The 22,205-nt window shown below is 43.0% G+C and overlaps 1 protein-coding gene across 1 annotated transcript in view; it reads left to right on the top strand.

Annotated features, from left to right (window-relative positions):
* The first annotated feature begins 3 nt into the window (after positions 1 to 3).
* The window catches only part of TOX3 (TOX high mobility group box family member 3), a 129,290-nt gene continuing 107,088 nt past the window's right edge, over positions 4 to 22,205 (top strand). The window contains exon 1 of the mRNA XM_006897102.1: positions 4 to 277. Within this exon, the coding sequence (XP_006897164.1) occupies positions 191 to 277 (87 nt within the window). The 5' untranslated portion in view covers positions 4 to 190. The remainder of the gene's footprint in view (positions 278 to 22,205) is intronic.

Genomic DNA, 22,205 nt, shown 5'->3' on the forward strand with positions numbered 1-22,205 from the left:
GAGGCGGCCGCGGTTCTCGGGCTCCTCGGCTCCGGCTGTGGCGCCCCTCCAGCCCCTGGTCCCGCGCACAGCCTCCGGGCGCCCCCGGTCGGTCGGGCGCCCCCGACGGTGGATCTAGCGGCTGGGAGGAGGCCAGCACCGGTCCCGGCGAGCCCCAGCCCCGGCCCCCGGCCCCGGGCCCGGCTCCGGTATGGATGTGAGGTTCTACCCCGCGGCGGCCGGGGACCCCGCCGGCCTGGACTTCGCACAGTGCTTGGGTTACTACGGCTACAGCAAGGTGACCGGGCCGGGCCGGGGTTGGTGGGTGGGGGCCACCACCTTCGGGCGTGCCCCGAGCCCCAGCGCACCCCCGATGCACTTTTCTTTCCTCTCTCGCGCCCTCGCCACTCCTTTCTCTTTGCGCCTTCGTCTCTGTCCAACTCTCCCCTTTGCTTTCTGCCCCTTTCTTATCCCGCCCCCCCCCCAGGCCCCTGCTTTTTTGTCCATCTGCTGGCGCTCCCCTCTGTCCTCGGCCACTAGCCTGGCCGCTCCCTGCTCCTATTGCTGCCCCAGAGAAGTGGAGAGCAACACGAGGACTAAAAGGGGAACCCGCGTGTGATTCTTTGTTGTTATTAGTAAACACGAGCTCAGCCCCCTGAGGTCGGGGGAGGCGGTGGTGACGCAGGGGGTCCTAGACCTCGCCCCCCTCGCAGGCCATCCCATCTCTCCCACCCACCTGAGAGTTGGACCCCGGGTCGCTTAGAAAAGGAAAGGAACAAACTTTTGCGCATGTTTTGGACGCGGAGGGGATGAAGCGGTGGGGACCCCCGCAGGTGTCCTATGCAGGCCTCTCTCTTGGGCACTTTGGACCACGGCGCACGGGTGCCCCACTTCCTTGGCCAGAGGCAGCGACTTCTAGTTGATTTTTTTTTTTTTTTTGTTTTGATGGGTGCGGTTAAATTTTGCTTTCAGGGAGCTCATTGACCCCCCCATACCTATGCCTGGGAGTGCCTCCACCTCCGCTTTCTTCCTCACCTTCGAGGATCCAGCTTCTCAGGTGTCCAAAGGTGGATGCCGGCAGGTCAGCTGGCTCCCCTTGGGGAGGTGAGTCAGATTGGAAGCCGGGCCCACGTGGACCCCTGGAAATGGTCTTTCCGGAAGCCCCAAGGGCTAGGCGAACACCTCACCCCCGGGGCGGCGATCTGAGTTAAGAGCCGCCCTCTGCATCGCTTGTGCCTTTTTGAATGGGCTTCCTCTCCCCTGCCCGCTGCTGCACCTCCCTGCTTGTCAGCTTTTCTTTCAAATCATAGTTTGTTTATGATTGCTTGGATAACAGAGGAGGAAATAAGGAGCCAGCTGAAAGAAAGGTGCTATACAAAACTAATGAATAAATAACAGGAAGACGAGGAATTGTGCCTCGCAGGGCGAAGCGGGGCGTACAGTGTCCCGCGCACGGTGCCTTCCCATTTGTTTGCACTCGGTCCCCAACTGTGCTGAAGTTTGTAAAAGACCGTGAGGGTCTTAGGTGCGCTCACCCCCGAGTCCCTGTGGCCTGCACTGCACCCTGGGGCCTCTCCACGTGCCTTCAGGACTTGAGTCGGTGTGTTTAACCCTTTGGTAGTGGGGGCCAGTGACATATTAAAGCTCGCAGAATCCCAAGAGTGACTCCTGAAGCTTTTCAAGAGAAGCGAGGAAAGGCCTGTATCCCTGTAGCCAGAGTTAAGGTTTCGCTTGCGTCCTGCGATGTGGATTTACTCAGGTTATTAAATGCTCTAAGTCGTCCCCCATGGATGCTCAGTCAGGGACCTCGGCAGCCTAATTAAGTATGTAGTGTTTTTGAGAATGCACCTAATTGTTCCAGTGGGGTATTATTTATCTCCTTGCCCTTTGCCTGTGTGTGCAAGCTTTGTCTATTTGGGCATGCTCTTACTTTTGGAAGCCATTACCTCGCTTAATGTAGTAGCCACTTCTTTCTCTGATTTAAGATCAACAACACTCGGTTGACTGCCAGAATAGAAACCTATTGTACTAATCCAGTCAGTCACTGCAAGGAGAGGCCAATCTCTGTTCACTAGGATTCAAGGGAGCAGAGAAAACTGGGTGTTGTGTGTGTGTGTGTGTGTGTGTGTGTGTGTGTCCTTTATTTATTTATTATATATATATATATATTTTTTCTTTTTAGAAAGCCAATTGTGAGTCCAATTACACCCAGAACATTTATTTTAGAGAGGACAGAGAAAGCTTGCAAATAGACATTATTTATTGAGATGTTGTTCAACTTCAGGAGTGAACATGCTAGTTAATTTGCTGTCAGATTCTACATTAAGAGCTATTTGCCAGCAACCACTTGTTCGAGATGCAGCAATTTGGTGGTCCCTAGGCTGTGTGTGTAACCAGTTTGTGAAAGTTAGATAGAACACTTTATAGTGGTAGAGATCACATTTGTGCCTATTTTAAGGTATGCTGGCATAAACTTCCTTGCAGGTAAAAACAGTCTTTAAATCGAGCCATAATAATACTTTTCTAGTTTTGATTTAAGGGATGGGAAACGTAATCTTTTTTCTCGCAATTCTTCTTTATTCGGAGCAGGTAGTAGAAGAGAGGAAGTATTAACTTCATGAGTATAAAACAGCAAGTGCTAATTAAAAGTTTATAGCATTTTGTTTCATTGCTAACTTGGGTGGGTGCATTGGTATAGTATAGTTTTGGATTGAAACATAAAAAGTAGCACAAAAAAGCTTGTGTTTATTTTATTTGAAAGTACCTGGAATTATTAAATTTCTTAAGACTTAACAATTGTTGGTGCACATTATCTTTCTTTGATGAGAAAAGATGGATTTTAAAGAAAGTATCTTTGTGCTCTTTATTGTTTTAATAGCCATCTGGGAGACTTTAGAAGAAACAGAATCCTTGGCTCCAGGCTTTATAAGTGAAGTTAGTCTTATCTTTAAATTTATTTACACACCGTGAATAATAGGGCTTCATTCATTTCTCTCTCTTAACAAATGCCCAGAGTCCTTTGTATAAATTATATGCGTGTGTATTATCTTTACATTCTCTGAGAATATGGATCCTTTTTAAATGTCAGTGCCCATGAAAGTGTGCTCTTGTCTATAGAGAATGGATGAAAGAGTTTTGAGGGTTCAAAAGTCGTTGCAAGTAGTAGAATAACTTCAAATAAAATATAGTCAGGATCATTAAAATCAGTTAATAATTCATGAGCCAGCCCCTGATGTCGGAACTTGAAGTCATCTCTATTTTCTAAGGGCTAATTTCCATTTTAATTTCAGATGGAGAATCTGTTTGAACGTTTCTTTTTTTCTGATGTGGCTATCAAATTAACACCTATAGAGTTTAAAAAAAAAGGCTCTATGTGTTACTCAAGTGAATTGATGAACCCCTGAGCAGATATCTGAAGTTTTCTTTTCTGGGTTAGTCTTATTTCACCAGCAAGAAAATAATATGCAAACATAGGTTGGCATGTAGTTGTCAGAAGTTGTCACCTCAAAGTAAGATATTGTATTTATTGTGGGTGGAGTGAAATGAAATCACATGGTGACTTAATAATGAACTAGTTCTAGACTTTACTTTCTAGCTTTTTTCCTGCATATTCTTAGTTACCCCCACTTATAAAAATATGGCTGTTAGTTTACTATGCTGTTTTTATTCCATTTTGGCTTATCAGTATTAAATTTGCTTTTAATGATTATGTGTTGTTGTTTTTTTCAATCACTCTGCTTATTAAAGAATTGTAATATTTATGCTTTAATTCCACCTTATTGGAACTATCTTGGCCAGCTTGAAGGAGAAGAGAAACAGACTCATTTGGACATTTGTCTATCTTGCTTAGATGGAGGTTTCACATTGAGAACATTTTGAGAGGGAGATATGATTGAGACTTTGCACGAGAAAGAGCTGCGACTTCCTGTCTAGGATGTGAACCATGGCAATGTTGAGTTTTGAGAGCAGATTGAGAGATTCCCAAATTTCCTATTTCATTAAACAAATCAATGAAGTCAGATTGTGAAAGAGAAACAAGGGTGAAGACCTTAAATTGAGGGTCGTAAACTCAAACACCTACAGGGAGCCAGCCAGTCAACTGCATGAAGGTAGGGTTTATGATCAAGGGAGGACATGCCCCTTTTAAAGGGGGTAGCCTTGTTCATGCTACTAAATCGTTGCCATGCCAACATTGAAGTCCGTTATCTCTATATTTTGTAATTATATCTTGAAGAGAATGTATATCTGGATTTTTATGTGAAGTATCCCAAATTTTAATTATTGGCAACAGAGATATTAGTAGAGACATGCTTGTACTTGTCTTTGCGTTGTTTATCTTAGACAAATTAACGGCAGATGATGATCTAAACATGATTTTTTTTCATAATTTATGGCTTATATGCAACTGAGTGCAACTTAATTGATGGTTAAGTTAGTTGACAGACTGAGGAGGGAAGTAGAGTCCAGCACTTTGTACATAGAATTCTATCTGGTGATTTGGAATCCATCATTTGTTTTGCTAGATTAAGGGTCAGGAAAAATCATCCTGTGGTTACATTGCACCTATTGTGATCTCAGATGACCTGCTTGCGAAGAATGGCTTTTGTCATTAAATGGTTGAGAAAAAGAAAAAGAATATTATATCTGGAAATTATGTGATGGTAAAATGTTATTGTCTGTAGATAAAGTATTGGAACACAACCATGCAGGTTTTTTTTGTTTTGTGGGTTTTTGGTTTTTTTGTTTGTTTGTTTATAGATGTTTTCTTGCTTTGCCCAAAAAATTGAGTAGTGTTTTGATAAAGACTTTATGTTCCATAAAGCCCAAAATAATCCCTTGCTAAATATTAGCAATTTTATAGGGATTTTTGGTGGATGTTGTGTGGCCAGTTTGGTGGTCTTTTTCTCTCCTTTGGAGCATTTATTTTTTTGTAGACCTTAGGTTATGTGTAAAATTCTAAGAATTGGATCTAAGAGTCGCTAACTAATAGAGAAGAAATCCTGATGTCACTAGAGCTTCATAGACTCCCTATGTTACCACCCAAAACAGTGGAAGCTGGCTTAATTTAACACCCTGTGTTTATGATGGACTCTCAATGCAGTTGGATTTAACCCTCCCCCCCTTAAGTTTCTAAGGCTATAAATCTCACAAGAGAAGATTGTCCATCTCTCTCCTGCTAGTGGATTTGAACTTCACAGAAGTGAGGCCTTTGGGCTAGCAGTACAAGTCTCTGTGGATGGTACTATGAACGCTCCCTTGATAGGGACTGAAAAACTCTACTGTCATGGGGATCGAACCAACTCATAACTGATTCTCCAGAGGGCTTACAGAAACTGGAAATCACACAGAAGATAATGACTTCTCATTCTCCCTGGGAGCTATATTGGTGGACTTGAACAACATACTCTTAGGTTGGCAGTATAACTCCTAACCCACAAGACCACGAGAGTTCCCTAAATAGGGGATAGCACACAGCAAATACAATGAATTTTGGTCATTTCATAAGATGTCAGTGACTGTGTAAGGAGGCAAAACGTCAAAGTATTGTAGAGATCATTTTAGGTATCAACTCCTTCAGGTCAAAAACCGGATGTGGAGTCCAACTTGAAGACTTGCCAACGTTTGTCCAATATGTTTAGAATCTCAGTTAATCCTTCTCTGAAAAATCAGAAGCTTTTGTGCATACATGTCCGAATTTCCACTTTTCTTTAGAAAATCGCATTTGATTTTCTATTTCTCCTTGCTGCTGTCTTTTTTGTAAACATGTACTCCAGAGTTCACCCTAGTCCTCTCCACTTTTTGCTCCTCATACCCAGATCTGTAGGCCTCTCTGGTCTCAGGATATATCAGAGTTTGAAAATTCTAAGGAAGTATGGGAATTCTCTTTAAGAGATGACAGTAGACAAACAACAGGTGATGTCAGATTTAGTGAAGTAAGATTGCAGTTGCTGGAGAAGTGCAGACCAGGTGCGCTAAATTGCATATATTGATGGAGAGGAGAGGAAAAGATGCAATTTGTGACTATTTTATCGAGCAGTGTTTCTCAGACTTTAATGTGCACAAAAATCACCTGGATGTAATTGTTTAAGATATCTGAGCCTTACCCCAGGAGATTGTGATTCTTGGCCCATCCGTGGGATTGCCAACTGCTAGAATGCTAAAATGGTATGCAGGCCACATGTTAGTAGGTTGGCGTGTAAGGAAGGTTTTCAGCAGTAAGCAAAGGATTTAGTCTTTATAACATTTCTTATGAGTTAGAATGTGCTAGAATGTTCTGGGTTGCTGGTAACAGATCTCAGCCAAAAGTAGCTTTTACAGTAAGCATTTGAAGACATGACAACATATAAACTTAGTTGAAATCAATAAGTCATTGCCCAATATCACCAACCTCTCCTTCCCACATGGACCTCCCATACCAGATCATACAGAACGTTTAGTAATATTATTATAAATTTTAATTATAGAATAATATGCAATATAGTATAAAAGACTCAAATAGAATATTTTTTAAGATTATATGAGTACTGTTTTCATGATCTCGTCCTGTTATATAACAGAGATCCTGCAGGTGTATGGCTTTGGCTTTAACAAACTTATTCTCTCCCAGTCTGGGTGGCTAGCAAGCTGCATTCCAGATGCTGGCTCTAGGGGTAGAAAGGCTTTCACTCTCTGTTGACCCTGGAACAAGGTCCTTGTCTCCTCAGCGTCTTTCTCCTTCTTAGCGCCCAGCATTCCTTGGACATCTCCATGTGTTTTGATGTCAATCTTTCACGGTTCTAGAAGTTTTCCAATGAAGGAACTTGGATCTGAGGCACATGCTTTCTCCTGGCTCATCTTTCTTGCTGTGAATGAAATTTTCCTCTCTCCCTGCCTTTCTCTCCTTTTAAATAAGAAATGTTGCAGGTGACGTGCCAGGGAATCTCCCCTTACATTTGGATCAGGGCTGTGTTACATCCCACTCTTACTTTTTCTTACAACTGATTGGTTTATCAGTTCATGGGGGCTCATTGCAATTCAGAACACTGAGTATCATGGCCTAGCCAAGCAAACAGGTGTTTGAGACAATCTAGTCCATGAGAAAACCAGCAAAATTTTCATTCATATATATTTGAAAACTGGACAATGAATAAGGCAGACTAAACTGAGGAGGACCTGAAATGCTTGCTGCAGAGGGTCAAGGACTGCAGCCTCCAATATGGATTGAGGCTCAATGTCAAGAAGACAAGAGATTTTTACCACTGGACCAATTGGCAGCATCAGGATGAATAGTGAAAAGATTGAGATTGTTAACAACTTTAGTCTGCTTGTCTTCGTGCGATGGGAAAGTCTGCTGTTAGGGACCTCTCCAGGGTACTGAAGAGCAATGGTGTCACTCTGGAGACTAAGGTGTATCTGATACAGGCTATGGTCTTTGCAATCACTTGTTATGCATCAGAGAGTTGGACATTGACTGGGAAGGATAAAAGGAGAATTGATGCCTTTGAGCTGTGGTGCTGGAGAAGAGTATTGAATGTACCATGGACTGCCAAAAAAAAAAAAACAAAACAGATTCATCCTGGAGACGATTAAACTAGGCTGCTCCTTGGAGACATGGATTCTGGGGCTTCGTCTGACATACTTTGGACATGTTGTAAGGAGGGACCGGTCCTTGGAGAGGGACATCATGCTTGGGAGAGTGGAGGGACAGCACAAGAGAGGAAGACCCTTTATGAGGTGGACTGATTCAGTGACTGGGGTAATTGGGATGGGAGTGCGATTGGCACAGGATAGAGCAGGGTTTAGGGCTGTTGTACATAGGGTCGCTATGAGTTGCAAGCGACTCAACGGCACATAACAACAACAAGAATTGATGTCCTTGAGTTAGAGTATTGGTGAAGACTATTTCCTATTCCCTGAACTCCCAGAGGAACAAACAAATCAGTCTTGGAAGACATGCATCCAGAATGCTGCTTAGAAACAAGAACGGTATGACCTTGTTTCACACTCCTCAGACTTCTTATCAGGAGGGGCTAGCCTCTGGGGAAGGATATCATCCTCAGAACCTAGAGAGTGAGTGAAAAACAGAGGAAGACCTCCTCCGTGAGCTGCATTGATTCAGTGGCTGCAGTGATGGCTCACCTGCAGTGATTGTGAGAATGAACAGGAATTGCTTCATATACATGTGAAAGTTGACACTGGATAAGGAAGACGAAAGAAGACTTGATGCCTTTCAGTTGTGGTATTGGAGAAGGGTACCAAATATGCCATAGACTGTCAAAAGAAGATGCAGATCTGCCTTGGCGTAAATGCAGCCAGTGGGATCCTTAGAGGTGAGGGTAGAGAGCCTTCCTCTCACGTACTTTGAGCATCTTGTCAGGAGGACCAGTCACTGGAAGAGAACATCATACTTGGAAAATGGAAGGGAAACTAACGAAGGAGAGGAAGACCCTCAATAAAATAGATAGGTTAACATAATGACTGCTGTAGTGGATTTACAAACAGTGGAGATTGGAAGAATGATGAAAGATGAGGCAGTTTTGGTCTGCTGTATGTGGTGGGCTTGTTCTAAATTTAAGCTGACTTGACAGCATCCAACAACAACAACAAATTATACTATGGAAACTATTGTTTGAGAGAAGAAGAGAGAGAATAATGATAAGCCTTCCTATTATAATGGTTGGGAAATCTGGTGGCCTAGTGGGTAAGGAGCTGTGCTGCAAACCCAAAGGCAGGTGTTTGAATCCACCAGCTGCTCCATAGCAGAAAAATGGACATTTCCTTCCTGCATGGTTTACAGCCCCTGAAATGCATGGGAGGGTCAGCTTTGAGTCAATTCTGATTCAGTGGCACATAACAATAAATCAATTATAATTATATATAAGGCACAGAACTTATGAGTGAGATATCTCTCTCTCTCTCTCATCTATCTATATTTTGTCGATTTGTTAATCTGGCTACAAGATGACTTCAGAGGTTCGTTTTGGTTCAAAGTTTGAAGAATGTATCAGGGCAGCAGTTTCGGGGAGTCCTCTTACCAGTCTAGTAGCTCTGATTTTTGTTTTCTTTTAAAAGGAATTTGGGGTTCTGGTTATCAGTGCAATGTGTATGATCTTGACTTTGAGGTTCTGATCCCATTTTTTATGCATTTTCAGCAAGAACCCTCTGGTGTGGCTCTGATTGGAATTATTGGTAGAGGAGGCTGAGCACCATCTAGTTCTGGTGTCAGGAAGGTGTATTGTGTAGACTCTTTGTCCTGTGGTCTAGCTGCTTCTTTGAGCCTCTGATTTCTGTTCTCTTATGTCCCTGCTGAGCAGAGACCCTTAGTTGTCTCTAAGTTGGCTACTTGCAGACTTGTAAGACTGCAGACACTACTCATAAAGTTGTTGTTGTTAAGGACCCTCAAGTTAGAATCGACCCATAGCTGATCCTCCAGCAGATTTTCAGAGGCAGTCAATTACATGAGAGTTGACTATCTTTTTCCCCCCCATGAAGCAGCTGGTGGATTCAAACTACACACCTTCTGATTAACAGTGCAGCTCTTTACACTAGACCACCAGAGCTATTAGGATATGGAATATAACTTTATGAGCTGTATTATGCCAACAGGCTGAGATATTCCACAAAACTACTCAGTTCTTTTAACTCAGAAGTCTACTCTCATGAGGTGTTTATGTCTGGAAAGAATCTGTAACTATTTTCTTTCTTGTGCTTTTTTTGGTATTTGTGAATATTTGTATCCAGTTGCATAACTCATTGCTGTCATGTTGATTTTAACTTTCAGTAATTCTGTAGGACAGAAGAACTGCACTGTAGGGTTTGAGTCTTTAAATCCAAACTTTCTCATCTTTCTCTCATGGATTAGTTTGTGGGTTTGAACCTCTAGCCTTTCAATTAGCAGCACAACCAGTTTCCTGTACAGTCTTGTAGATGCCGGAAAGAAAACCTTTTATGTACTTATTGTTACATGAGAATGATACAAATACATAGTAGTACTTTAAAATCATGAGGACCATTTATTAATTAAAATTTGTCTTAACTTTTACTTCCCTTTTCTCTGTGGTGAAACACTCAGCTCTTAACTAGAGGTTGGCAGTTCAAACTGACTAGACTCTCAACAGGAAAAAGGTATTAAAATCTGCCTGAATAAAGATTCACAGCCTTTCCAATCTTACAGTGTAGTTCTGCTCTGGTGGAGTCTACTCAGTGGCAAAATATCTAATATTATCTGATAATATCTAATTGTATTTCTTTTTTTAATTTTTATTTTATTATTTTTATGTGTGTGTACCATCAAATCAGATCTGACTGGTACAGGAGGAGATTGTCCCTCCTTCCTTGGCAGAGCATCTGGTGGATTTGAACCGTTCACCTCTGGGATTGCAGTGCAGCTTCTTGCCACTAGGCCACCAGGGCTCCCCATTGTAGTTCTTTTTTAAAAAAGAATCCACCAGCTGCTCCGTGGTAGAAGGATGAACAGTCTCCTCCCGTGTGATTTACTGTCTCTGAAAACCCACTGGAGGGTCAGCTATGGGCTGATTCAGACTCCAGGGCATACCACAGCTTTGATAAGATAGGAAGATCTGGTGGCCTAGTGGTAAGAAGCTGTATTGCTACCTGAAAGGCACATGGTTCAAATCCGCCAGCTGGTCCACAGGAGAAGGATAGGCAGTCTCCTCCTGGGTGATTAACTGCCTCTGAAAACCCATTGGAGGGTCAGCTGTGTATTGGTTCCAACTCAACAGCCTACAACAACAACAACAACAGTGATAAAATAATGTTCTGGAGAATCTTCTAAAAAGTGTGGTTAGTAATAAAGAAAAGGATATTTGCTAGGCCTGTATATGGAATGTAAATTCAGCTCAATCTAAAAGCCCCTGCATAAAATACAGGAACCTAGAACCAGCTCCCCAAATATGTGTGAGTTTCAGGCCAGCAGTCTCTTCTAAGACATTTGCAGTAGAACACTTTGTTTCTGAGATTTTTATATCCTCAGTCCTTTTCTGAGGGAGCCCATTTCTCACATTACTCCATTCTTTTGTGAAGCGTTTCAGCCACTGAAAAATAGTCCATCTTGCTTGACTGTTATTCTCTTTAAGGTTAATTTGCTTTCAGTCTGAGAGAATAATTTGCATATGTTGTTTATTAAGGCTCTAATAAGCAAGATGGTCAATATCAAGAAATAGATCATTTTATTCTAAAAAAAAGTTTATTTAACAGGAAAGCCTCAAGTAGGAGTTTGAGTGCTAAGCTGAGTGCTTTGTACATGTTGCAAGTTTTAGGTGGCCTTTTTTATACTGTTTGAATGGTATGTAAAAATCCACTGCCGTCCAGTCTTTTGTGACTCATAGAAACCCAGTAGGACAGGGTAGAACTGGCCCTTCGGGTTTGCACAGCGGTGATTATCATGGGAGCCGATTGCCTCATCTTCTTTTGGCATTTGAATTTGCCACCATGTTGGTCAGCAGCCAACTGCTTTAACCACTGTGCCAGGAGCCTTCTCAAAACTATATAGAACTATTACATTAAAAGTGGTAATTGTGGTAAGGGCGTTTTTTAAAAAAAAGTATTTTCAGTAGATGAAGTATTGGTAACTATATCATATTGCGAAATTTTTTCTGGCTATTTTCACAGCCAACTTTTAATGCAAAGGCACACAGGATTCTGAGGTGACTGTGGAGTGATGAACGTTCTCTATTTTCTTTTAAAAGACTTCCCTGGGTATAGAAAGCAGAAGTCCAAAATGCTGACCTGACTAGAAGACTTGTATGAAATATGTATGATTGGTTAGAGGTTGATTTTCTGGAAAAATAGATTTATTAAACCTGGAAATATTGGACACTGAAAAAAATTGCTCAGATGTTTTTTTTCCCTGCTCTCTTATGCCTAGTTCTTTAATGAGGAACTCTTAGGATTTGACTTATTTTCTCAAAATTCTAATAGAAAGATTTAACGGAGAAGTTGTATAAATGTTAAAACTGTTGAATTAGTGAAAATTCTTTTGCATGCAGGTAGAAAAAAGGTCCTTTAACTGACTTCAGTAGAAAGTCTAGGGTAAGTTTTGTTTCAGGTGTAGCTGGGTCCAGCTTCACAAAATCTACCATGGGGACTTGCTTTTCTTGAGAGCTCCATTTTGTTCTGTTTGCCTCTTTAGACTGTGCTAGGAGGTGGTTGGAATCCCTAGCAACAGATCTAAGCCACATCTTCACAGCTCAAGCTCCCCACTCATTTTGACATGATCTCTGGGTTGAGCCTATTGGACAGGTGTAGAGCCCAGGCCCTGAGTCCTGTCCAATTTCTGGAGAGCGAGGAACCCTGCCATCCTCACAGAAACCACATGGACTGAGTGGAAGCCTAGGTTCCTGAAAAGAACAACAAAGTGCTGAAGTCAGTGTTTCCCCAGGGAAAGTGGGTGGAGGATAGGAAAAAAAAAGAAGTGTGTCTAATTTCATTTTAACATTATTATGTCTTTTTTTAAATGCAGTGAAGCTTGATGATTCTGGAGATTTAGGATGACTTGTGCTTGTTCGCATTCTGTGTGCAAACCTGAATTATCTTGTGTGTATTGAGTGCAGGGGTCCTCATCATTCTTAGTAAGCATTGTTAGGAACGCCCTTCTTGTTAAAGGCACAGATTGGATGTTGTCTGCCTTCTAGAAGCCTCTGTAAAGTGAGGGGCATGTGCATTTGCATAAATTTGGGCCTGTACAATTGTTGTCTTAGGCTAAAGCCAATGACTGCATAGACAAAAGTGCTCCAGGCGCGTAGAAGAAGGTGAGGCTCCTTGAGAGGTGGTAGGGCGAGGAGAAGGAGCTCTTCAAACCATGAAGCTTAGAATAAGGGACAATCCCTGCAGATGAGTTTGTGGCTGTGTATGTGTTGTATGATGGGAGATAGAATTGGTTGAGGCACAACTGGAGGTCTTGGAATGAATGCCTAGTGAAAAATAGGTGCCTTTATTTCATAAATGCAGGTTAAATTGTGTGGAGGTGTTTGCATGTGTTTATGTAACTGTGTACATATGTATTTGCATATGTATATGCATGTGTAGGAAGCTCTGTTGGTTTATTGGTAAGGAAGTGCTTTGCCAGAGCTAAGGTTTGTGGTTCAAATCTACCAGCTGCTCTGTGGTAGAAAGATGGGCAGTCTCCTCCCATGTGATTTACTGCCTCTAAAAGCCTGCTAGAGAGTCAGCTATGGGTCAGTTGCAACAATGACAAAAAGATATATCTGTGTACAGTGATGTGTGATAGAGTGAGCAGGTTGGGAGGTAGACGCTGACCTTTGAAGGGAGAAGACATGAGAAGATGTTTTCAAGGTCGTACAGGGGAATATTTGAGATTAAGAATGATACGAGACAGGGGGTGATTGAATGATGGAGAGGCTAGATGGTTGATGTTAGAATTAAGTCTTCCAAGAAAGAGGATCAGCTTGGAAAGAAATGAGGGGAAAAAAGGTGGATAAAGTAAGATTTATTTCTGTGGAACATGTGGTACTGAGAGGGAAGAGAGAAAAGGAAGTAAGGGAAGAAGAGGTGATCATGGGAGACTGACCGTGTAGACTGGGCAGAGGCATCAGTCCTTTGGAAGCTCAGATCTACTCCTCCCACTGCTCTTTGTTCATCTCCTAACACTGCCCTTTCCACCTTGCTTTGTGAACCTTGCTGTACTGGCCTCAGCCACCATTCTGCTGTTCTTGTCTAGACCCTTCTCCACAGAGCTGCCCTTGGCCATTCAGGCTTCAGCCTTGAAATACCACCTTCATGTATGGCCATCTCTGACCAATTGAAAGTATCAAAAATTGAAAGTAACTCTTCTCCCATTCTTCTAGTTACTGTTTCTCTGCTTTCATTCATTTATTTTTATTCATAGAAGGTGTCCTTGTTTCAATTTCTTGTTTCTTTGTTTCTGCATGTTTTCCACTTGAATGAAAACTCCAGGAGGGAGCCTTTTTGAGGACTATGCTTGTACCTAGAAACCCCTGGTGGCACGGTGTGTAATGTACTGATCTGCTAACCAAAAGTTGGGAGTTAAGAGGTGAGGTCTCCTCCTGTTAAGATTTCTAGCTTTTCAAAACCCAGTGAATTGCTGTGAATCGGAACTGACTCAGTGGCCATGTGTTTTTATGCCCAGCACATAGGACAGTGCCTAGCACCTAAAAGATGTGATGAACAATGAATTAGAGGCAAATAAAATATTTTTGAGTAGAAAAAGAATTTTTGAAGAAGCGGATGGTAGGTCTACTCGGTGGGAGATGCTTATAGGCGGTGTGAATGCAAAGGAGAAGGCTAGAGGAACCAACCTAGAATTGGGATGGATTTTATGAAAATTCTTTTTCAGGATTGACAGTAGAAAGTCAGTGGATGGTGAGGGAGACTTGTTGATGGGACTTGCCTGGGTAAGAGCAGAGAGGACTTGAGGGAAATGAGTGGAGAGAATGATTCACAACCCAGCAGTCTTAAGCTGTGAGGAGGGAGTCAAGGAAGAGAAAGAGGTACATTAGTTATGGATCACACACACACTAGTGAAGGGTTTATCATCTTTATCTGCCAGTTGGTGATCAACTTCCTCAAATCTCTTATTGAAAACAAAAGAGCATAGTTCTATAGTTCTAGAGCATAGTTCTACACCTAAGTACAGTGTGGTCACCATCAGTTGGAATCAGTATGATGGCAGTTGGTTTTAACAGTGGCTTCAGTAAGTTAGATTTTTTTTTTCTATTTCTGAAGGAAATCTCGAGGTAACTGATACAGCAGCTGCATAGACACGTGCACCACACTGCCTCCCGCTCTGAAGCCACTCTTGCTGTGTCATGACAGAGCTCCGGTCATCATGAGTGGTTCAGAGCAGGAAGAAAGAAGCTGGTCAGGATAAGGGGAAGTTTCCAGAGGCTGCCACCTGACACTTGGCTCGAATTCCAGTGACAAGAAATGCCACCTGGCCACACCCATATTTCCAAGGTTTCCTTGGGAAGGGACAATAAAAAGGAGGAGAGCAGGTGTGCATTGAGTGAGTGAGGCCTAACAGATTTGGCTTGGGTAACTCCAAGTTTGAGATTTTGTGTACAGACTCAAAAAATAGTAGTTGCTGTTGACGCATGGTCTCCAGATCAAGATGACTCATCCCAAGGCTGTCAGTACAACTGTGTTTTTAATGACTGGTTTTTCCAAAATAGCTCTTCATTCTCTTCTTCCAGCATATCTCTGGGTAGATACAGACCTCCAACCTTCTTTTTACCCTCCTCCCACCTTCTTGTTAGTCCCTGAGCATTTGGACTGTTTACCCAGGGACTTCTGAACCAATGATGTAGTTACACTTCTTCTAAACTTTAACCTTTGTTTTAATTTTCCTTTATTACTTTGAGATTGGTCTTTTGGTGAGAGAAATTTAATGGTACAATCTGCATCTTTCTAGTACTTTGTTTAGTTTTGTGGTTTTATTTTAGGCACACTTAAAATATCCACCATTTCTCTGCAGGATCTGCAAACTGCCATGACCTAATTTTTAATCCATTACCTGTATGTTAGATTCACATTTCTCTTTTGAAATACTTCTCGAATTTTTGTTTGTTATTATTTCTCAAGACCTGACTATTGGCCACTTAAATTCGGACTGCTCGTAAATTTCCAGAGCACTCTGGTAGCATTTCTGTGGTTGACAGGCTGCTAAGCCAAAGGCAGCCAGCGGCAGCGCCTGTCTGGAAGTTCAGATCCTCTGGTGACTCAGAGTAAGAAAGATGACCAGTCTCTTCCTGGGCAGTTCCCATCTTCCAAAAACCTGCTGGAAGGTCAGCTCTGTGTCATTTCCCACTCGACGGTAGTGAGTTGAGTAAATCTTCCGTCAACCCTTCTTAACCAAGACCTTTTAAATGGATGCTTTTTCTTTTGTGTACTCCTCGCTTACCTCTGAGTTCTTGTTTGTACATACCCGCTGAGATTTCCTACACAAAACCTACAGTCCTCGTGTGCTCTTCTGCCTAAGTTGGTCAGGTAGCAACCTTTGCCTCTTTCTGCAGCCTTGGCTGCTCCTATGTACCAGCTCTCCTCACTTCCCTGTTGACTGTGTTTTGTGTTAGACTCAGTCTCATTTCTTAACTTCAGGATGACTGAAAACTGTGTCCACTGCCCTTACTACAACGTTATCATGCTTGGTGGGTAGTGCATGGTGTGTTGGCTGCTAACTGAAAGGTTGTGTGTTAGAATTAACAAGTGACTCTGTAGGAGAAAGACGCACACTCTCCTGCAGTGAAGGTTTAGAGCCTAGGAAAACTGACAGAGGGTTGCCAGAAATCAGAGCTGACTTGACACCTGTGGCTTGGGTTTGGTTATTTTATGATTGCACTTGGGCCCTCGTTGTATACTCCCTTTGTCCATCTGTCCATTCTCTGGAATATTCGTTAGAAGGGGATAGTTCAAACCTTCTCCGCTGTTTCCAAGACTCGACCTTTGGAGCCAGCTCTGCCCTTGTTCTGAGAACTCTGTTCTTTTACTGTTTGAGGAATAGTGATGTCACTTTTTCAGTTGTTGTCTTCACTGTCCTAGGTACCAGGCCCAAGGGAGAGCAGTTTCCACTGCTGTGGACAAGTCCCCCTTACTTGTTTGTGTCACTGCTTTTTGCATTTCTGGCCCTGCCAAGATGATGACAATCTTCTGTTGCATTCCTTTCTACTTTCCAGCCTGTCAGATGCCCCCTGACCTGGACTGTGGGTTTTGTAATCTTCAGTTTGCCAAGTGCCACCTGACTTTCCACAGTTGTTTCCTCATTCCATTCACATTATAGTAGTCTTTGTATTTTTAACTCCACTTTTCCCCTTAAAGACAAGTGAAATGAAGATTACTACAAATGGAAACTCCTTTTAGTTTGCATATGTGGAAAAAAATGCTAAAAATTAACAGAATGAGAGTAACCTCTTTTATTGAAATTTCAGTGGGGATTTACTTCCTTTGCTTAAGGCTCTGCTTCCTCAAAAAGAGAGATTTGCAAGTAGTCTTAGAAGTCAGTGAAGACAAGCTTCCACCAAACTGAAGCTTTGTCTTGCATCTTTTCTAGGGGCTTGGAAGGGCATTAAAAGGGAATGACTTTCTCAGGACATAAAGAAGCTTAGGCCTTGTTTTTTTAGCTTCGTGGTAAGGTGTTGCACCACCAGTTCAAAGGCAGGAGGTTCCAGTTCACCATCTGCTCCCAAGAGAAAGATGAGCAGTGTCCTGCCATGTGATTTACAGCCTCTGAGAGCCTGCTGGAGGGTCAACTCGGGAGTTGCTTCCCACTTGACTGAAGTGAGAGGTTGCCTTGAGCGCCACCTGCTCTATTTTCAATGTCCCTTCAAGTCAATTACGAAGTTGGATAAAATGCAGAGTAGTTGGTCTGAGGTTGGAGACCTAGTGGCCCAAGAGTTAACTTTGGCTCCTACCCAGAAGGTCAGTGGTTCCAACCCACCCATCAGCTCCACTGAAGAAATAACTTGAAAGTCTTCTCCAGTAAAGATTACAGCCTGGCGCATTTCCCACCATTCTATTTTATCACGAGGGAGCTTGGTGGCCTAACTGGTAAGGAGTTGCACTGCCAACCCAAACAGAAGCAGTTCAAGTCCACCATGTGCTCCGCAGGAGGTAGATGAGGGATCTCCTTCTGTGCGGTTTATAGCCTCTGAAAACCCACTGGAGGTTCAGTTATGAGTTGGTTCTGAGTTGATGACATACAGCAACAGCAGCTACAACAACATTCTGTCATGTGGGTGGTGTCATTGAGAATTGAGAGGGACAGAAGGGCCCACAGTAAACTGAGTCTCTAATGGGCTTTGAGGACTTGCATTTCTAAGCGGTTACAAATGTCATGGTCCCAGGCCACCTTTGCAGTTGTCGAGACTTGGAAGGACCCCTCCGAGGAAGGACTTAAGAATATAAGAATCAACATAAAGTTCATTCTTATGAGGCAGAGTCAAAGAAATTCCCACATCCTCCCATCTGTTACTCCACTCTGACTCCACTGTTCGTCATCTTCTCAGTACTCGTCCCTCCTCCATGTAGATCGGCACTTCGCCGCAACAGCTTTCCAAAATCACTAGCTATACTGCCAATTAAATGTTTTATTAAGGAATTGCAACTCAGAATCTGCATCAACAGGTGACAGTTTAGGATATAGGTCAGGAACTGTCCCTTCCTCAGTGCAGGCCAGTTTTCAGCACCCCCTGCCATGCTGGCCTCCTCTGGGACCACTGACTGCTGGCTCCTGTTGGCCTGTGCCCATCCTGACTTTAGTCACTACCGACTCTGCTGTATGCCTCTCTGTATCTCCTCTTTTAAGAAGTTCTTTGTCTCCTCACTCTTTTTGTTTCTCCAGACATTTGTGGAATGGGACACACACACACACACACACACACACACACACATAACTTTTTTATCAAAACATTGTCCAAGGGTGCATCTAGAGGGCAACCTGACCAATCCCTTCTGGGTTGGCCACATTTGCATAGCAGTCTGTAGTCACTTCATTTACATAACGTACAGCTCAGTCTCTGCAGGGCACATACCAGATCACAGGGCAGGCTGTAGCCCAGAGCCAAAGGTGTTAACAATTTTCCCAAGAACTATCAGTTGACCTAGACAAAAAAGAGCAACCTCTCTGGTGGAGAAGCTGCCTGATGGTTTAGGGGCAGAAATCTCTTTTTTCCTATAAACCACGTGTGGTTGTTGTTCATTGCTTTCGAGTTGAGTATGACTCATAGCAACCCTATGAACAAAAGGCCTGAAGCCTTTCTATAATTATCGTTATTTATGAAAGTTCAAAGAGTTTTCTGGAAGCATGTTATTTAGAAAGTGGATGCCACTCCTGCTTCCAAAAGAAACCACATAACTGAACCAATTTTATTGCAAGGGACCTTCACGTTGACACTTGGGCCCAGTATTGTTGATCTTTCTTTGACACCTTCCCTGAGAACATCTTAGATAAGCAGTCTTGGGTTCATTATCTTCAGCCCACAGCCTCATGTTCACTCTGCAGTCCACTGTTTATGACTGGGGCTGCATTCTCACTCCTCTGCATTGAGTTCGGCCATGGCAGACCACATAACATGCACTTCTGTACCTGTGTGGGATGCTTCTTTTCTGTCCTTAACTTTTGGGGTGATCCTTCTCAGGGAAACCCTGAAATCTCTTATATTGTAACCTCCACTGTTCTCTCGACCTCCCTTTCCACCCTTCACCTCTAAGTCCCAACACACTGTATATATGGATGCTTCTGATTGCTTCTGCCCTGCTGACCTGCTATTGCTCTTTCTAGCAACTGAGAATATCCTCTCAAAGCTTGGCTTCTTGCTCTTTTGTGTCTGTGTCTTTAAACTGTCACTTTAATGTATAACCTGTTTTCTGCCTTCAGTTAATCCTTTGTGGTGTTGCATCAGTTATGTATCACTCTATAACAAACTATGCCTAAACTTTGTATCTTAAAGCAAAACAAAACCCATTATTTGCTCACAAATCTGCTAGTCTGCAGTTTGGTCTGTGCTCAGCCGGCCGGTTATTCTGTTTTTGGTGAGGTTCTCTGTGGACAGATAAGTGCAGGTTGGCTAGAGGTTTGCTTTTGGTGTTTGACTCCCTGCAGCTGAGGCCTCTCACTTTCCAGCTGAAAACACTTTTTAGACTTGCTCTGGAGGCCTAGTGGCAAGAAGCTGCGCTGCAATACTTAAGGCATGTGGTTCAAGGCCACCAGCTGCTCTGCTGGAGAAGGATGGATAATCTCCTCCCGTTCGGTTAACTGCCTCTGAAAACCTGCCAGAGGGTCAGCTGGGGGTCAGTTCTGACTCCACAGTACACAGCAATCTTCATGACAGCCCTCTCTGTGTACTACTGGGATTATTGTTGTTCTATATCTTTTGCTTCCTCTCACTTTTACATTTATTTCATTCTTGCATATGGAAATGATCTGTGACATTCAGTATAGAGAATTTACTCTGAAATATGTAAGTATTATATTTTTAAAAGATATTTTATATCATGTAACTAAATCTAGGGGCCTAATCTGTAGAGAGGTGTACAGATAGTGCAAAGCCACACCTATCTAGCAGTTCGAATCCTCTGATAGGTCTATGAGAGAAAGATAGGCAGTCTTCTCTTATGTGGTTTACAACTTCAGAAACTCAGTGGAGAGTCAAACATGGAGTCCGCTCTGGTTCTTCACCATGGGTGACTCTTGTGGTATTTAAAATACCAGTGGCATGGCTTCCGGGATCATAGCCACATGCAAGTCACCTGAGTAAGACAAACTGACACACACTGCCAGATGCCTCTCTGGTGGAGGGGTGGAACAAGCGTAAGAAGGGTTGAGAACCCGTGAGTTAGAGCTGTTTTGAAAAACTCTTTGGATTTATTGTTTACAAAATGCTACTTGGGATGAGTTATTCCTTTGTTGTTGTTGTGTACCGTTGACTCAGAAATGACCCTTAGCTCACCCTCCAGCAGATTTTCAGAGGCAGTTAATTGCATAGGAGGAGCTCGCCCATCTTTCTGTGGAGCAGCTGGTGGATTTGAACTGCGTGCCTTTGGGATTGCAGTGCGATTTCTTGCCACTAGGCCACAAGGGCATTTAGATATAGGGCAATTATTTCTTTGGGACTAATAGAGCTAAAAGCAGCCTGTGTTACTGTGTGCTCTGTAGAAAAGCTAAGAAGGCCAGTTCTCCTGGAGTAGATGGTCTCCAAGGAGGAATTCCAAGGAGGAACACTCCCTGTGGAGGTAAGAGAATCTGCATCTGTCTTGGCACCTGCCATCTGTTTTCTTTCTCCATCTTTCTGTTTGAAATTCTTAGGTTAGTAAAAAATATCTTTTGAATTTACAGTGTATTGAGACGAGGTCTATTAGAATATTTAGACATAATCAAGGGAGTTGGCTCCCTTCATGCCTTCTTATGTCTGTTGGAAGAGCCTCGATGTGAAAGTTCATGATTGGCTGTTAGTCTGAAGGTTGGTAGTTCAAACTCACCCAGTGTTTCCTTGGGCTAAAGGCCTAGGATGTTCTGTTTCCATAAAGCTGACTGAGCAGTTCTATTCTTTTCTTTTTTTTAATTTATTTTTTATTTTATTAATTTTTTTTTTTTTTTTGGTGTACCGTCAAATCAGATCTGACTGGTACAGGAGGAGATTGTTCCTCCTTCTCCAGCAAAGCATCTGGTGGATTTGAACCGCGAACCTCTGGGATGGCAGAGCAACTTCTTGCCAGTAGGCCACCAGAGCTCGCCGAGCAGTTCTGTTCTTTTAACACATGGAATCGCCACGGGTTGGAGATCAACTTCACAGCAGCTAACAATGCATCTAGGTGCTGGAGCTGGAGCTCCCTGTGGTAAATTGTTAAGGTACCACCAATGGCTGGCTCTGTGCAGTGACTATATCAGGACCTACGTGTCAAGAGCGCTGGGGGTGCACTCTGCAGGGAGTTGCTCTGCTGGCCCAAAGGGGATGCCTCTCTGCCTGTTTGGTGGTCAGAATCCACCAGTAGCACCATGGGAGAAAGATGGGTAATCTCTGGTGTTAATTATAATCTGAGAAAACTGGCTGGAGTGTCAGCAATGAATGAATTCCAGCTGGGATACAATGGGAGAGAGAAGGAGAGGGGGAGGGGAAGAGGGAGGGAGAGAGGAAAGCGGGGGTGGGGGGGTGGGGGAATGAGAGGGAGAGTGGGAGGGAGGGGCAGAGGGGAGGGGAGAAGGAAAAAGGAAGAGAAATGTAAAAATTTTGATTTGTTGTCCCACCACTTCTGATTTGTGGGGCATGTGCAGGAGAATTAGCTCATGGATTTATTTCCTGTGTATTGGCTAGTTAATTTTTCAGTCTTGGATCACCTGAATCCTGGGTCAGAAGTCTTTCTTTCATTCATGTATTACAACACTGTATATAGCATGGATAAGAAGGATAACTAGTTTTGACCAAGAGTCATACATATTTTATTTCACTTTGTGTCCTTGTATACTTAGCATGATGTTTGGTGGATAATAAAAATCTCAACATCTCTTTGTGAGATTTTGCCCTAATACTCAGTGACCTTTCCCTAAAGATTTTGTAGACTTGCTACAAAGTTGTCAGCTGATAGGATGTCTTAAGCAAATCAGAATAGCAATAAAGAGAAGTTCCAACGAAGTACTTGCGACGGTCCAGTTTCCTAAGCAGTACAATTACAGAGCCTACCTGGCACAGCCTTTCCTAAGTAGTTGTTTCTCTGACCCTCCCCACTCAGTTATTCCTGGAGGTCCCAAAGGAAGGGGG

Source organism: Elephantulus edwardii, unplaced genomic scaffold (genome assembly GCF_000299155.1).
Source record: "Elephantulus edwardii isolate Elephantulus edwardi_28Jun2011 unplaced genomic scaffold, EleEdw1.0 scaffold00201, whole genome shotgun sequence".
NCBI lineage: Eukaryota > Metazoa > Chordata > Mammalia > Macroscelidea > Macroscelididae > Elephantulus > Elephantulus edwardii.